General features: G+C 42.8%; 1 protein-coding gene across 1 annotated transcript; it reads right to left on the bottom strand.

Annotated features, from left to right (window-relative positions):
* Positions 1-2,480: 2,480 nt before the first annotated feature.
* Positions 2,481-15,317, bottom strand: neurod4 (neuronal differentiation 4). The gene is made up of 2 exons (XM_039749894.1): positions 15,199-15,317; positions 2,481-3,964 (listed from the first exon to the last, which is right to left on the bottom strand). The coding sequence occupies exons 1-2, from the start codon at positions 15,199-15,201 to the stop codon at positions 2,891-2,893; spliced, it is 1,077 nt and encodes a 358-aa protein (XP_039605828.1). The 5' UTR covers positions 15,202-15,317; the 3' UTR covers positions 2,481-2,890.
* Between the last annotated feature and the right edge of the window lie 2,911 nt (positions 15,318-18,228).

Raw genomic sequence — 18,228 nt, 5'->3', positions numbered from 1 at the left:
TGTCTTCTTTCTTTACAAAAGTTTTTTTTTTATTATTATTACTATTTTCATTTATTTTTGCATAGTCCATTGTTGAGTTTATTGCTTCTGGAGCTCATTCAGCAGCGACCTTTTGTCTCCTTACAGGATTTAAGTGCGACAGGGAAACGATTCACACAGCACAATGACATCAATAAATAATTTAAATAATCAAGTGTATAAATATGTGTGTTGTCTAAGACAACCGCCTTGGTCATTCAAATGTTCCATAGACAAAAAAAGAAAGAAAAAGTCAAACAGAAAGAAACATACATGAGACAACAAAAAATAAATATTAAATAAAATCATAAATTAATAGAATTTCAGCACCGTGCTGTGGAAATGCTTAGCTGGTCTGGGTCTCCATTGTCCAGTTGACCCAGGATTTTTAGGAATGTGTGGATGGAAAAGTGGGTTTTACCAACTTTGCCCCCATTTATCATATAGGACTCTAGTACCCCCCCTAGTCCTCTCCACATGTTGACAATAAAGGCCAACCGAAAGGCTTCACCAGTTTGGCCCATTTTAACTTTCTTGAACCCAGGTGCTCACTCCTCCCATGAGCTTCTGACTGAACAGACACCTTGAAGAACCTGAGTTGCCCAGTCTGATTGGTGCCCCTCTGAAGCAAAGAGACGGAGTCTGAGATGTTTAATTCTACCGGGAGCCACCCTGCAGAAATGTCCTTGTACTCCCCAAAAAAAGCCATTTGTGTATTAGATGTCCATTTTGGCTATGTGAGAGTTGGCCTCACGGGACCACTTTGGACTTTAAAGATGATTACTGTCCACCTCAGCTGACGCCTGAGATCCTCATCTTGAAGATCTTCATGCAGCTTATCCTTAAATTTCACATGCAGCAGCTCTTGATCACACTGGCCAATCCAAGTTCATTGTGACTAACATGGGCTAAGAAGATGTTCTGTCTTGCTTCATACCCCAAAATGAGACTTTCATGCTTTGTAGAGATTATCCTTAGCTTCAATGACATCTGCCTATTTCCTTCTACTCTCAAGGAAAATAGCCCCTCTGGCCTCCTTACAGCTGAACAGCAACCTTGGGCCTCAGAAAAACTAACTAGTCCATCTCAGGGTGTCCATCTCGGAAGAATTCATCCTAGTCTTCTTAGACAGCCAATGGCTACTTTATGGCCAACTGACTTGCTCTAAAATTAAATAGTGAGACTGTTGTCAATCTATGAGGGGTCTCCTTTACATCTAAGTGGTCACTCTAAGCGTATGGGTCCGCCTGAGAAAGTTAATCTCTGTAATTCTTGCTCTTATTTTCATACACGGGTGTTGGAAATCAATTGCTTTGTAATGCTTATCCCTATTCCCCTGAGTGCATTTGTGGGATGGTGTCCATTTCTAGGAACCTCATACTTTCAATCAAAAAGCGGCCTTAAGCCTTTCTGAAGCTGAAGGTCCTATCTAAGAATGTCCTCCTCTGCTGAGTTCAGCTTATACTTGTCTTTGTATGGCTGCCCTGAGCATCGCCGAATGAAGCTTTCATCTCTGGTGAGTTCTGTGAGCTGCTCCAACTTGATAGGCCTGTCATGTTCTTCACCTTAGACGGGTGCCTTGACCGAGGATATCCATCTCCAAAGAGCTCATCTTATCTTTCATGACAAGGTTGTCACCTCTGTTGGGTACATTGTGTTCTTCTTAATTGAATGTTAACTTTTAAAAAGGTGTCCACCTTATTTGGGATTCATTTTTAACTTCCAGAAAGCTATAGTGACCCATGCCAAGGCTAAATGGCCTACTTTGGATTGTCCATCACCACGGGGCATATCCTGATTTCCAAATACATGTGTTTGAAACTGATTGACCATTCATGTTCTTTACCTCATATTATTGCATGGCATGATTGGTGACCACCTATGGAGGGCTCATCTGACATCTCCTGACCAGGTGGTCATCTTTGCTGAACAGGTATGAACATCTTTCCATATTTGTTTGACCAAACATGTTCTTCATCTTGAAGATTTGCCTTTTGTGATATTGTCCATCTCTTAAGGAGTACTTCCCACATCTTTTGACCAGCTGGTCATCCCTGATAGTCCTGTCATGTTCTTCACCTTAGACAGTTGCCTTGGCTGAGGATGTCCATCTCCAAAGAGCTCATCCTAACTGTCTTGACAAGGATGTAACCTCTGTTGGGTGCATTGTGTTCTTCTTAATGGAATGCTAACCTTGTCTTGAGTGAAGCTGTCAGAAGGTGTCCACCTTTTTTGGGATTCATTCCAACTGTCCAGTTCTACAGGTCACATCTTCATTTAAAAAAAAAACAGTAATTTTGAACTTGGTTGACCCATCATGGTCTTCATCTCAATGAGTTGACTTGTGTGATGATGTCCACCTCTGAGGCACCTTTTGACCAGAGGTTCATCTCTTTATTATCTGTACTAATCTGCTTGACCCATCATGTTCTTCATCTCAGTGAGTTGCCTTTTTAGATGTTGTCTACCTCTGAGGGGGCTCATCTTATGCCTTTTGACCAGGGTCTCGTCCCTTCATTATCTGTACTAATCTACTTGACCCATCGTGGTCTTCATCTCACTGAAATGCCTTGTTGGATGTTGTGCATCTCTGAGGGGTTCGCTGTTCATCATCTCCCAGTCCAATGCCTTCTTCTCATGGGTCCATACTGAGCTTCACCCCAGAAATGCATAGCAAGGTGCTATATTCCGGCTCGCTCAGTCACATCTCTGTTATTTGGCCAAGTCATCCTCATGTCCTGTCACAGTGTCTCTCGTGACGTCAAATCCTGTGATCTGAACAAGGCGGGTGGAGGTTTGGGTGGGATGGTGGATTCAGACCTACTGCTAGGGGGTTTGCTGTGCTCGTGCTCATCCTGCTCTTGGTCCATCACTACTCGTTGAAGACAGCGCCTATCTGTGATCCCACCATGTGCTGAATGTAGCTGTCGAAAGTCATGTCCATTGGCAGCTCATAACGGGACAGGGCGGTCTGGAAGAGGGCATTTTGCCCCTGAGGGCCCGCCAGTCCAGGGACGGCTGAGGGGACATAATGTGGCATGAAGCCTGCCGTGTGAGTGGCAGGGGCACTGCTGCCATAGCCCTTGTCGATTTCATGGGGCGACGGCTCCTGCTTCAGGGTGAAGTTGCCGCTGACGCTCAGGGGTGGCGTGAGTGGTCCATCGTATGGAGGGGTGCCCCCACACTCCGGCGAGGGGTGCTCATAAGCAGGGTGTTCCACCAGCCCTTTAAAGCCGTGTGACTTGAGGTGAAGGAGGTGGGAGGCATCCATTGCTCCGTAAGGGGGGCTTGGCAGGCCCGGGGATGGATAGCTGAATGGGTGTCCTGGGATGGCCCCTCCTGCACATACAGGGGTCACCTTCTCCTCTCGTTTGTCCAACACGAGCGGCTGCTGGCCCAGCTGCATGCACCCTGCTACCAAGTTGCTGGTGGGCTGCGAGAGCCCCTTGCACAGCATCTCCACGAACCCCCGCCCATCGGGGGACTCGCCGCTCTCCAGCACCTCGGACAGAGCCCAGATGTAGTTCCTGGCCAGCCTGAGGGTCTCGATTTTTGACAGTTTCTGGGTCTTGGAGTAGCAGGGCATCACCCGCCTGAGGTTATCCAAGGCGTCGTTGAGGCCGTGCATGCGGGAGCGCTCCCGGGCATTGGCTTTAATGCGGCGGGCCTGGAAGCGCTCCACCCGTGCCTTGGTCATCTTCTTCTTCTTGGGTCCTCGTCTCTTTGGAGTCTTCTCAGCCCCATTCTCCTCGTTTTCATCCTGTTCCCCTTCGTCGAGCTCCTCACTGCAGGCATCGCCTTCTTCCCTGGTGTCGATGGTATAGCGGTCTGATTCAGTGGGCCCTTCGTCCTGGGAGCTCAGCGTGTCCTCCTCCATCCAGCCCAGAGAGCCCACCAGCTCGGACATCTCGACTGCTTTACTGTAGTGCTTCGTCATCATCGTGCTCTAGAAGGGGAGCAAAGAGAGAAGGTGTGAGGGCCGGACGTTACAGCAATCAATCACTTCATCAACCAATCAGTGTGACCCAATCTATCAGCCAATCACGGGTCACCAAGTCAAGCAACCAGACAATCAAGCATCCTGTCAATCAATCTTCAAAGATCCTTCAATCTGTTAATTCATCAATCAATCAGCATGACAAATCTCCATTAATCCAAATCAATCAGACCGATAATCAATTAATAAACAAGGCGATCAATCATTCTGTGGAGACATCAATTAATCTATCAATCGAGTGGAACAATTCACCGATAAGTCAATCATTCAATCAACTAATCAATCAGAGATTGTGCCCAACAATTAATATTTTCTTTCTTCACAGATCAACCGATAAATCAATCAATCAACTAGCATATCAATTAACTATTTACTCAGTAAATCAAACCAATTAATAAAGGAATCAATCCATTCTGTTAATAAATTATTCAATTATCAATCACTCAATGGATGAATCAGAGCAGGCAACCATTCAACAAGTCAATCAATCAGACAAAATTCCTTTCTGTCCTTCAATTCATAAATCGATCAATTGCTCAGTCAGTGTGCCAATCATACCCTGTCCCAATCCCCTCATCAATCAGTCACTCATGATGTTAATTCACCGTTAAGTCAACCAATTATTCACGCACTCAATTAGTAAATCGACCAATCAGACAGTTAGCCAATCCATTCCATTGATAAATCAATCAGTTACCAATCACTTAATAAATGGCATGCTCAGTGAAACATCCATCCATCCATCCATCCATCCATTATCCAACCTGCTATATCCTAACTACAGGGTCACGGGCTCAATGAAACAGTCAATCAAAAACTCACTCTATAAATCAACCCAGAAATCAATTAGTTAATCAGACAATCTGTCACTACATCAATTAATTATTCAGTCACTCACTTTATAAATCAATCAATCAGATGGTTAGATAACAAAACAATACTGTTAAAAAATAAATCAATAATCAGTCAATCAGTGTTCCACTTAATCATTTAGGTAATAAATCAATCAATCAATCACATAATCTGTGTGCCATCAAAAACCAATTCATCGTTCAATCAATTAGTCAATCAGTGTTTAATTTGGTCAGCAAATTAATAAGTCAGTCAGACAATGGGTTAATGAATCGTTTAGTAAATCAACGAATTAATAAATCAATCAAAAAGACTATTAGTCAAAGAGTTAATCAATAATTCAATCAATTATTAATCGCTCATTTAGTAACGAATCATATAATCAGTCCACAAAACGATTCCGTCAAAAAAATCAATCAATCAATCTTTCAATGTGCCAATAACCATTTAGCCATTCAATCATTTGATTAATCGATCAGACAATGTGCAAATTAACCATTCACTCAATAAGTCAAACAATCAATCGCTCAGTTAATGAATTGATTGACCATTTGATTAACAAATTATTCAATAAATCAATGGGTGAATGAAATGCTGTACCATTTAACCACTTAGTTAATAAACTGACTGACCAATTAATCGGTCAATCAGCCATGCCATCTATAGTCAATCAACCATTGTGCTAATTCTCCATTTAGTCAATAAAGCAATTAATCGATAAGGCAGCCATGAATGAATTTCTCAGTCAATACATTGATCACCCAATTGACTGACTGACTGATTGATTGATGCTCTCCCTTCCTGCTTGTGTCACTCCAAACACTTTAATTCCCGGCTAATTAGACCCTAACTGACACAAGACCCTCCAGCCTGCTTCTATCAAAGTCAGGGCTGCCAGAGCCTAACCAGGCAGCTTCAGGCATGAGGCAGGAACCAACCTGGATGGCGATGTTCATCTATGAGGATGTGAGGAAAAATGCCAGAGAGAGAGCGTGAGCAGGCATTAGATATGAAGTTAAGTGAATTGTGCCAGGGCAGCACGGTGGCGCAGTGGGTAGCACTGCTGCCTCGCAGTTAGGAGACCCGGGTTCGCTTTCTGGGTCCTCCGGGCATGGAGTTTGCATGTTCTCCCCGTGTCTGCGTGGGTTTCCTCCCACAGCACAAAGACATGCATGTTAGGTGCATTGGCAATCCTAAATTGTCCCAAGTGTATGTTGGTGTGTCTGTGTGTCCTGTGGTGGGTTGGCACCCTGCCCGGGGTTTGTTTCCTGCCTTGTGCCCTGCGCTGGCTGGGATTGGCTCCAGCAGATCCCTGTGACCCTGTAGTTTGGATATAGTGGGTTGGAAAATGACTGACTGACTGAATTGTGCCACCCTAGTGGCCTGATGACCACGGTGAAGATGATGATGATGAGGAGGATGACTATGATGATCATAACTACTGCAGCACTTGGCTTTGTTTTATAGACATGTCATTTTCAAACCCTCTTAATTCAGACTGGGGGGTTCTGAAGATTATAATATCTAGCACAGAGTACAAGATAGGAGCAGACCCTGGACAGAGCGCCAGTCTGTCACAGGGTGAACACACACACACACACACACACACTCACACACACACGGGATAATTTATTGTCACCAATTCACCTCACCTTCAAGTCTTTGGACAGTGGGAGGAAACCCACGCAGACCCGGGAAGAACATGCAACCTCCACACAGGGAGGACTCCTTTCTGCCAGGCAGCACGGTTTTATAGCCAGACAGTCAGCGATCCCCTTCACGTCCTCCTGTCTCAAGGTCGCCCCCACTGGCAGTGACTTAATTGTGCTGAAGTCCTTTGTGATTGTCGCCATTACCCAAACACAATGCCAGTATGCTTGATTGATACAATCAGATTGAGTTTGGATTTCATTTTCTGTTGCGCTCCTTGTTGACCATTTTATATAAACAGCAAGCCTGTCCCCCTCTAAAAAAAAACTCTTTTATATAACGCCCTTCAGGCCACCAGCACCCCATGACACTCCACCATTCATCTCGCTTTTCCATGACATGACCGATGTGCCATCCTATGCTGCTATCTGAGATGTTTTTTCAAGGTGGTGGTGGGCAGAGCCAATCCTGACAGCATCAAGCCCAAGGCAGGAGCCAGGACTGGGTATGTCACAAGCACCCCAACTGACACACACACACACACACATACACACCAAGCCAAATGAGAGTAATTAAATAATTTCTCAAAAAAAAAAAGAATAAACATTACAATTGTTTTTATAGCGCCTTTTATTTAAAACAATTTTAACGGGAGCAGGCCGCTCAGCCCAACAAAGCTCACCAGTCCTCTTCACCTTTAATAGCATCAAGTTGAGTTTTGAGGGTCCCCAGAGTGCAGAAGAGAATTACTGTGGCACTCCATCAGTCCCTCTATGTAATTGACGTGCACGGGGGGCTTAATCAACTACCCCCGCCCCCCCCCGCACTCCTCCAATTTCACATCTTGCCCACACCACCCGTCGCATTTCCTGTTCCTCTTCCCAGACCTGTGCTTTACCTCCAATTACAAATGCCAGATCTGCTGAGTTGGTGTCAAGGTGCCCTACAATTAGGAGTATTGTACAGTAATGGAGTACAAAGCCCACCCATAGCCTTTGAGGATTATCAAGGGGCTTATCTACTCTATACTATCATCTAGGTAGAGAAACAATAGGAAGGGCCCAAACCCACTGGGACTCGAGGGCTAACACTGGATGGAATGCCAATCCATTGGGTGGGCAAACGAGTCGAAAGTCTAGTTTCATATATAGCGCCTTTCAGAGTGAACATCACCCAAAATACTTTAGGAAGTTATAAAAACTGTAGCAGGGTGAATGTGTTGTATTCTGTGAGCCCTGGTAGTTGAAGCCCCTAACTCAGAATTAAAGAGTAAATCAATGATGAGAAATGAGCCAATAGTCGGGATTTATATAGCGCTTTTCCTTGTGAATGCTAACCAAAGTATTGCAGGATTAACTAATTAAAACATTTAAATAGCACATTTCTAACACGCTTTATTTACATAGACACAGGGGTTCCATTTCAAACACCACTAATATGCGTCACCAGTCTGGATGAAGCGACAGCACCTATTTTTGTGCCAGTATGCCAACCACACATTAGATATTAGGTGGTGAAGGAATGACAGAGATAGTTAGCCCATTAGAGCCAAGGGATGATTAAGGAGCCAGAATCGATAAGGTTGTGGTGGGCAATTCAGCCATGGCATCAGGGTACACCCTACTCTCAGGATGGTGCCCATATTTACAGCACAGAGTCCCCACTGGGGCATTGGGATCCACACACAAACCACACAGTAAGTGCCCCCTGATGGCCACACCAACACCTTGTTCAACAGCAACCCAAGATGAGCCCCCATCCAAGTACTGGCAGGGCCTGAACATACTTAGCTGCAGGTGGGTTACCTGTCCTTAAGTGCAGGGGTAGTTCAAACTGGACAATTTGGACAGATGTGTGGCATATGAGCCAGGCTAATGATGAAGCCTCTAACTGGAGATTAAAGAGGGAGCCAATGGTGATTGTACTTCATATAGTGTCAGAGAGTCCTCTAGGAGTGGGCACAAACTGCAAAATATGGAGATAGTTCAGCTCTGTGAGCCCTGGTATGTGAGATCTCGAAAAGCTGGGCATTAAAGAACAAGTCAGTGGTGAAAGATAAGCCAGCAATTTAGTTTCATGCAGCGCCTTTCATATAGCGAGAAGATCCCAAAGTATTCAACAACTCCAATGTGGCTTGCTGCATGTTCTGCACTATGAGTCTTGGTGGTTGAAGCCTACGACTAAGAATCAAATAGCAAATCAAAGGTGAAAATTGACTTTTATTGTGACCCAATAAAACAGGTTAGAAAATAATGAATGCATGAATGAATGAATGAAGGGTGTCTTTCTTAGTCTGCACTATTCCAAAGTGTTTTAGCATAAAAGTACAAGCGTTTCTGCATTCAGCAGTATGAATTCCCATAGGTGAAGTGTCACACTCAGGATCTGTGCAACACTATGGATCTGTGCAGAGTTTGTAGGAAATGACCCAGTAACCAAATGTTATATAGTACCATTCCTATTGTCCTATTGAAGACTAAAGGTAATAGACATGTAAGGCACTATATAAGAAATAGATACATATGAAATGCACTATAGATAGATAGATAGATAGATAGATAGATAGATAGATAGATAGATAGATAGATAGATAGATAGATAGATAGATATGCACTATATAATTAATAGGTAGATAGACAGTACTAATTCTACCGGCTCCTTTTCCTACTTCGACAGCCAAACTCACCTCCATCTTTTCCCGACTCGATGCTCTCTGCTCACACTGTGGGGTAACGCGAGCCCCTATGAATAATTGACGGATACAAAACGTGTTTTGCCGTTCTGTCCAAGCAGCGCAAACACAAGCTGGCAGGATCGCGTTTCTGTTACAGTTGGACTGGTGAAGAAGATGAAGCCACGGAGTGATGAAGGACGTGTGGCGTATGTTATTGGATGCCCGTGTTATCCGCTCAAGTAATGAACTGCTGTCCTGGCGCGTCTTGCACCATTACTTGTACCTTCGTTAAGCTGATGTATTTAAGGCTCTGTGGCGACTCAGAACTTAAGCTAACGAGGTCGTTATAGATGCGCACCTTTTTATAGCTCACATTGACGACTGCCAGTTCGTCTTTTCCGCTGACCTGCTTTCTTGATCTTGCTTTGGCTTGTGGGCCACACGCTCGATCCTGGATGAAGTAAACCCGCTGTAATCCGATATTTAGGGCTAAATCCGGCCGCTCTGCCTTTGATCAGATGATGGCACACTGCTAGCCAACCGGGGCGGATTTACCAACGACTTTTCCTTGTTTTGCACTTTGCGTGACTGACTGATTGAGTTTGTTGATTTGGGTCTTCGGATAGATAGATAGATAGATAGATAGATAGATAGATAGATAGATAGATAGATAGATAGATAGATAGATAGATAGATAGATAGATAGATAGATAGATAGATAGATAGATAGATAGATATGAAAGGCACTATATGATAGATAGATAGATAGATAGATAGATAGATAGATAGATAGATAGATAGATAGATAGATAGATAGATAGATAGATAGATAGATAGAACCTGTCGATGTTTTTCCAGACATCCATCACTTCAGTTCACACTTGGCGGAGTAAAAAGTCTCCCCTGCGTACACCACACTTTGCAGCCAATAGGATGTGGGCTTGCTTTGTCGGCTGGGGGTCTTGGAGAGTATTCTTTCAATACAGAATATTCGAATTCTCCGAGACAGGCTGCCCTAATTAGATTACAGAAACAACGGATACAATACAAAGCCCAGACATTTCTTGGGCCTCAGAAGAAGCGGCTCCCGAACGGAATCACGAAACGTTCCGTAAATTCCCGACTAAGAAAGAAAGAAAGAAAGAAAGAAAGAAAGAAAGTAATTCTCAACTATTGCAGCACTTTTCGGCGATTGTGAAAACAATTCACCAGATGGTGAAAGAGACCAAACCGTAAGATTGGCACTACCAACCCATTTATTTATTTGTCTGTCTGTCTGGTTGTTTGCTTGGATGTTATTCAAGTCTGTATAGCTTACTGGCGCACACCCGGTGCTTATGCCCTAATTGTTTTTGAAGTCAGTCGGCCGTTATGTATTTATTTATTTATTTTTAAGAAAGATGAACGCAACGTGTTGTCAAAGGACGAGAGAACGCTAAACAAAAACATGAATGTCCGGATTGATTGTGAACCCCTGACTTTTTTTCCAAAGCGTAGTTCTCGCGCGGTATTCAAAGCGGTTCCCTCCTCCCGTTCCATTACATTCTTAAAGTCACCCAAGTGGTTCTTCATAGCGAAATCAGGTTGGTTCTCAAACAGTGTCATTTTCATGAAGGTTTCAGAAAGCCCGTTATTTTAATAAGATCCAAAGCAGGTGGACAATCATGTACAGATGACGACGGCTTTGTGGAATAACAGTGGACTATGGTTTTTATAAGGACTCCTGATGGACAGAACCAGACAGGCCGAGTTCGAGTTTTCTTGATCTGTTCGACATTACAGATTTCAGGTTTGTCCGCATATTAAGACATCGTTTCAAAGCCCAAAGAACCAACTTTATATGGAAAGAACCTTTCACAGAATGAAACGGGTCTTTGTTAAGCAATGGAAACCACCCAAGTCAGTAAAGTTCCGCTTTAGAACTGTTACTTTTAGGAGTGCACACAGTTTAAATAAGCGCCAATTTTCGAATCAAAACTCCAAATAAGAATATCCTAATACAGAGGTCAGCAGAAAACAGACAAACAAATAAATAAACGAAATAGCCACACAAATACTACTTTTCTTCTTTGCTGGAATTGCGCGACATTCACGGCATTTATGTCTTCTCATATAAGAAGAAATAACCGCTCATTTCTTAATGCGGCCCCTAGCCGCAACTCTTCCATAAATATAAGCCACTCCTCTATCTTGGCATCTTCGGGAAAGCGCATCTGGCAGCCCCGCCTCCTTTCGATTAGATGGGGGTGGAGCATTTTATAATGTAAAGGAAAAAGCAAACCCTGGCACACAACCTAGATACCCCCCAACCCAGCACCCCCCCAATACCATTCTAACGCACAAGAGGCACGCGCTCATCTGCACTCCCAGCTCTCGGAAAGACCACCGGGTGCAGGCGCTTCCCAGCGCGTCTCCAAAATTCCGAGAGATAAACAACTGCAGTTTCCCGGATCGTCCGACGTTATCAGGCAACATTCGTGAGGGTCCTTCAGTTCAAATACAGAAACCTGTTAAGGCTTTGGACTTTAGGTTCAAATCTTGTTATTGACACTGCAGTGTGACCCTGAGCAAGACAACTCACCTGATTGATTGTGTCTTAGATAGATAAAAGCGTCAGCCAAATAATAATAATAATAATAATAATAATAATAATAATAATAATAATAATAATAATAATAATAATAATTCATAGTAGCATTGCCCAATTCAGAAACAGTTATCATACGAATAGGTGACAATTTTGAACTGAACTTTCGTGTTCGGTCCGTGCAAAGCACTAAACAAAGTAAAAGGGTGGAAATGTGTGTCATTTAATCACAGAGATGATAGACAAAGATAAAAGCCTTTGGTTACTTTTAAAAGTCTTACGTTTAACTGACAATAAATATAATAAAATCCAGTTGGCGTAGGATATATCTTTAGATGGACGGTTATATCTATCTACAGTACAATCCTCAAAACAAAGATGCCAAAGCTTGTTCAGCAAAACTCATAGTGTTCAGAAAGAATCCTCTTTTTTATTTAGATCCATAAATAACCACGGATAGATGATAACAGGTTTGTAAAATGCCAGTGTGTTCCTGATTTTAAAAGGACTCTTGCTGCAGACTATAGCACAGGCTCGCTAAGTTCACGTTTTCTTCGCCTGTCCTGCTAAGTAGCCCACACTGGATTAAAGATTTCTAGTACCTATATTAGGGGCCTTTCTAAATACCAAAACGCCAACTTCATACACAAGGAACTCCTCCCAAAATGAAACGGTTCTTTGTCAAGATATGAAGCTACGGGGACCCACACAACCCCGTGAAGTGCCTTCACAGAACCGTTCATTTTAAGAGTGCAGAACTGACTTTGCAGACCCCTGTGGGTGAGAGAGTGTCTTTAAAAGCGCCGTGAAACGCAGAAGTAACCGACAGTCGAGCTCTTGCTATCCATAAGTTGATTCTGAGTTTGTATCTTAATATAGGCGACGCCAAAAATGTACAAAAACGCAAAGATTAAAAGTTTAGCAATAATAACATACGGGTTGTCGTTTATGTACAGTACTTTCTGATGAATTTATTTGATTTCCTTCCAGTTGGTGGTTTGCGGAGTATAGGACACTTTGCCAATCCTAGTTGACCTATGGCAGAATCAGCACTGGAAGGGACACCATTGCCTAAGAACACGCAATCGCAGTGACAGGAGACCGGGATAGAATTAAACAGCGTCGCGGATCTTTAGGCTAAAGTACAAGAAATCCGAGATATGACACACAAACGACACATCGAAAGTCACAAATGCTGTGTCCACCTTGTCTCAGAGCCCAAAAACATATTAACTAGCAGAACATTTGCTACATTTGCTGCTACTGTTTATTATTATTATTATTATTATTATTATTAGTCGTAGTAGCAGTAATATTATTTATAATAATAATATTACGAGAGTCATTCAAAAAGTTTCTGCACTTTTTCTTAACTCTATTTATTAAGAATTTCAAAAACAAATGACATCACTTTTCTTTGTTTGAGATGCAATTTTCCCAGCGTCATACCAAGTTTATAATGCCCAATTGCTACTCCTCCCGCATTCACCGTTTCTGAAGAAATTATAAAAGTGCGGAAACTTTTTGAACGTCCCTCGTAATAATAATAATAATAATAATAATAATAATAATAATAATAATAATAATAATTGCGGTTAGAATTTAATTGTTTATCTATCTATCTATCTATCTATCTATCTATCTATCTATCTATCTATCTATCTATCTATCTATCTAATCCTGCCTACTATACCAAAATTAAATACTATCTATCTGTCTATCTATCTATCTATCTATCTATCTATCTATCTATCTAATCCTGCCTACTATACCAAAATTAAATACTATCTATCTATCTATCTATCTATCTATCTATCTATCTATCTATCTATCTATCTATCTATCTATCTATCTATCTATAGTTTAGTAAAGTACAGTTTACTACTTATCTTGGAGTTTTCTCGTGCTTATGTGCTGCAGTGTGGTCCTGAGGTTCATTATTTCGCACCACTGTATGCTGTAACATGGTGTATGGATTGTATAATAATAATGCCACTTGACTCGACTTGACTTAAACTCTGAGGTTGCAGGTTCAAACCCCGCTAATGACACTGAGTGACAATGATCAAATCACTTTACCTGTCTGTGCTTCAATTGGAAAAACAAAGAGAAATGCAGCCAATTATGTCTCAAATATTTTAAGTTGCTTTTGATAAAAGCGTCAGTTCAAAATAAATAATAATAATAATAATAATAATAACAAGAAAAAGAAGAATACTAGAAGAACAAAGTAAACGTGTCGCCTGTCCTTTCTCTCCGTTGTGAAACATGTAGTAAGTAGTTCAAATGTGCAATCTTAAATGCGACTTCGTTCTCCCTCCTGACAAGTCTGAATTCATAAAATATTAATTTTTTATCTTTTGAAAAATAATAAGCTGTTACATGATGCAGACATCAGAAACATAAAGAAATGACATGGGGTAAGTTTAAAACAAGCTCCCTTACTGATGCAGATCCTTAGACGAATTCTTTATCAATGTAAGGAATTTGTTAGTTTGCACAATTGAAAATATGTATACATAAATGTATATCTATATAATTCAATTATATATATAAGTCAAGGTATTGAGTTTCGCACATGTTTGATTCAGCACTAACGCACCTGGGACAGCTCCAAACAACACGCATCGAATTACCACGCAGGAAAAGTTACAAATAACCATATTCTGTGCATACTTATCTATCTATCTATCTATCTATCTATCTATCTATCTATCTGTCTGTCTGTCTGTCTGTCTGTCTGTCTGTCTGTGCGCTGTGGTCCCGATGATTGGGGTTATCATTCTGTTTCATTCCGCTCCTCTCTCATTAAATTAACTTTATGGATCACATCACAATTTTACTTAAACCGTTTTATTTCCATTATGATAAATACCAGTATAATTTTAACTTTGTAAAAGAATGAAACCAGTGAACATGTGTAAAACGCGCAGTGCCTGTAGCGCACTCTAATTATTGCAGCTTTTAGGTAGAAGAGCATCCGCGCATGTTTCAAAAATCCACTTTTTATATCGACACTGCAGCTTTGTCATTCGAGTCAACGTAAAATCCGCGTTTAAAACGGGAACTGGATAATCGTACAGTGTACGCCCAAGCCCCGGAGAACAAAGCGTAGGAATTGTTAAGTTTTATCGCGCATCCACTCGATGGCCACAGTCGTATTTAGGTTGTTTAAACTGTTTCACAGAACAAAAAAATACTCACAACCCCCAAATCGCACCAAGTTGTGGTATTAAGTTGAAGCCAAACGCATAAATTAAATAAAATATGCGTGACGTTGTGAGAACATACACATCATTCAAAACAATTTCTGCCTGTGGCAGCGTGCAAGCCCAGTATAAGCAGGCAGGAGGACGAGGGGTGAGCTACCTGTCCTTAGGAACGAATCAAAAAATAAAGAAGGTTTTGAGGCGCGCTTACCATAAATTTCCCACTTTTCGTATGGCTTGCTGTTTTGAAGCTGCAGTTGGAGAATGGGTTACTCGTTTGGAGAGGTGGGCTTTATCTACACCTCTCTTCAGTGTTCTCGTGCTTGTCAGATAAATTCCATCCACTCCCGTCGACGTTTCAGTGATGATTGCCTGACCGCAATGCTCGATCTTTAGCTTTCTAGTTAGACTGACAAGCAAATTGGCTCCGCCCACCGCGGTGCTTGCCCTGCCCCCGCTTCATCGCTCTCCTCCAACTCCTCCCACTCAATGGTGAAATTACATTAAACCGCAGGGAAGAAAAGTTGGGAGCAGGCAGGGGTCACGTCGCTTGAACAAATTAGAGAATGTGCATGATTATGTCACCAAGTGCCACTCCGCTGGTGACGACACGACTTTTGAAAAGGATGGATCTTGGTGTTCTTTGATTTAGGATATATGACTGCACAAGCTCTAAATTAGAAAAAAAAAATTATCAAAGGTAACATTGAAATAAGGCGCAAATATAATACAAGATACACTCAAAGCAAACAGAGAAGAAGCAACCAAGTTAACACGGAAATAAAATAACAAGACGATAATGAGAAAGAGACAATGGGACAGCTCGCAAACCCGTGAGTAAGAGCAAAAAGGAAATATTAAGTGTTAAAATATGGAAGGAGCGTTTGTACAGGTGTACGTGAAGTGTTATTTTAACACTGGGCACGAAAAGAACAAAAGCAAGCTTTTGTGTCTCGCTATTGTCACTGTGTCTCACAGAAACAGCAGGAGCCTCGATGGTTGACGTCTGCCAGCAGATAAACCGATTCTGGAAGAAACTTCTGATGTTGCCGAACACATCTCGACCGATAGAGGACTCAGAACTCCATTTTAGTGTCGCTCGCTGTTTTTCTTACAATATTCCTCCAGCAGCGAACGTATAAGGACGGACCTGGCATTTGGAATTCACAGGCAGGGGTGCAACAGGCACTTTTGGGATTTGGGTCTATGCGAGATTTGTTTTTTTTTTGGCTTTGATTCGGCATACATTTTGTGAAAGAAAAATCATCAGAGGAGTCTAAAATTGTGCATTCCCTCTTAAGAATAACGGTACTGTAAAGCATTGTATTGGGTTGTGTGGTTCTTTGTCAAGCCATTAGCTTGACAAAGAACCACTTAAAAGGCGTCAGTGAAGATTAAATTCATTCTTTTGATGTGTAAAAGATTTTGAAAGCGAGGGCAAACAAAAATCCCTGGTGGGCTACCTAGTAATATATGAGCAGATCATGCAGAGCCGGTCAGTCCATTTAGGCGACGTATAAGTACTTGGCCAAAGGCATCATTTATGAAAGTTAAGTGGCCCTCAGGGCTCCCCTACACACACACACACACACACCTCCCTAGCGTGCTATTGATACTGAGGGGTAACTCGATGTGCGCGTGCTTCAGACACCTGAGTTCCCCCATGCGCCCCCCCAACCTACCCCCAAACCACCTTGATCCTCGAATTGTAATAATACTGAATAAGCGCTATTAAATTTACGTAATTTAAGCGGTGGGCGCTACGGAAGCCACATTACCCGTCACCCCTCAACGCTGCCGCCCTATAGACACCGAGGGGCATCTCAAGAAGTGCGTGCTTTAGGCACCTAGTCGGACTCCCCCACACCCTCCCACCCCCATCCTCGAATTCTTATAATACCGAATGCGCGTTATTACATTTACGTAATTCAAGCGACGCGCGCTCCGGAATCCTACTCCAAAACACCCCGACTACCGCCGCGCTATAGACACCGAGGGGTATCTCATAGGGTGCGTGCTTTAGACAGACTTCCCTCGAACTGTAATAATACTGAATGCGCTCCATCTGGATGCTCTATGGACTTACTGGGTGCGCACTATTACTTGTAATCAAACTACCGCCGCGCTACAGGCCACCGAGGAGAATCTCAAGGGGTGCTTGCTTCAGTCGGACTTTTCCCCCATCGATCCTTGAATTGTAATAATACTGAAAGCGGTATGGGCTTACTCAATGCGCCGTTATTACTTTTATGTAATTCAAGTGGTGCATGCTTCGGATTCCAAAACACACACACACACACACCCTTCAACCCTCACCCTCGCCGCGCTATATACACTAAGGGTTATCCCACAGTGCACGTGCTTCATATGCTGAGAATAGGGCTTATCCTCAAGCCACGAATTGTAATAATATTACATTCACGTTATGGGCTTACTGAATGCGCGCTCATGTAACTCAAGCGGTGCGCGCTCCAGAAGCAAACTACCGCCACGCTAAACACACCGAGGTCGCGTGCTTCAGACACCGAGGGGGACTTCTCTCCTCGATCCACGAATTCTAATAATACTGAACGAGCGCTTTTACATTCATGTAATTCAAGCAGTGCGCGCTCTGGAATCCAATCCACCACCCCGTCACCGACCATCCCGCCTCCCCGCTGTAGACACCGAGGGGTACCTCAAGGGGCCCGTCCCACAGACACTGCGTATGGCTTCCACTCGACCCTCAAGTTCTAATCAATCTTAAATGCGCGCTCTGGACTTACTGAATGCTCCGCTGCATGTAATTCAAGGAGTGCGCGCTCTAGGATCCCCTCATGAGGTGCAGGACATATTGCTCCATGCCGTTGGACCTGTACTGAGATCAAGAAAAACATGAACTGTTTTGATGTTTGCAGCAGGAGTTCTTTTAAACTCACCAAGCCATTGGAGTTCCACTACTCTGCAGACTCTTTTACAGATTTAAATAAATGAAGATTCTTTCTGGAAGCTTCATGCAGATGGTTCTTGCGGAAACCAAACATGGTCCTTCATCACTCTGATGCATCACTTTGGAAGTGCAGAGATGTTTCTCTTTGGGGTTGGAGGGTGGGGTCACAAGTAGTCAAGGACCCCTATGCAAGGTATATCCTGCATAGCCCCTTATTTGTGCCACTGGGTTCAAATCCCTGCCTCAGCACTTGCTGTATGTAGATATTATAAATTCTCCCACTGTGTCTCAACTTGAAACATGGCCCATAAC

This window comes from Polypterus senegalus, chromosome 3, assembly GCF_016835505.1.
Source record: "Polypterus senegalus isolate Bchr_013 chromosome 3, ASM1683550v1, whole genome shotgun sequence".
Lineage (NCBI taxonomy): Eukaryota > Metazoa > Chordata > Cladistia > Polypteriformes > Polypteridae > Polypterus > Polypterus senegalus.
Note: the sequence above shows the minus strand (reverse complement) of the source record. Positions and strands in the feature narration are given on the sequence as shown.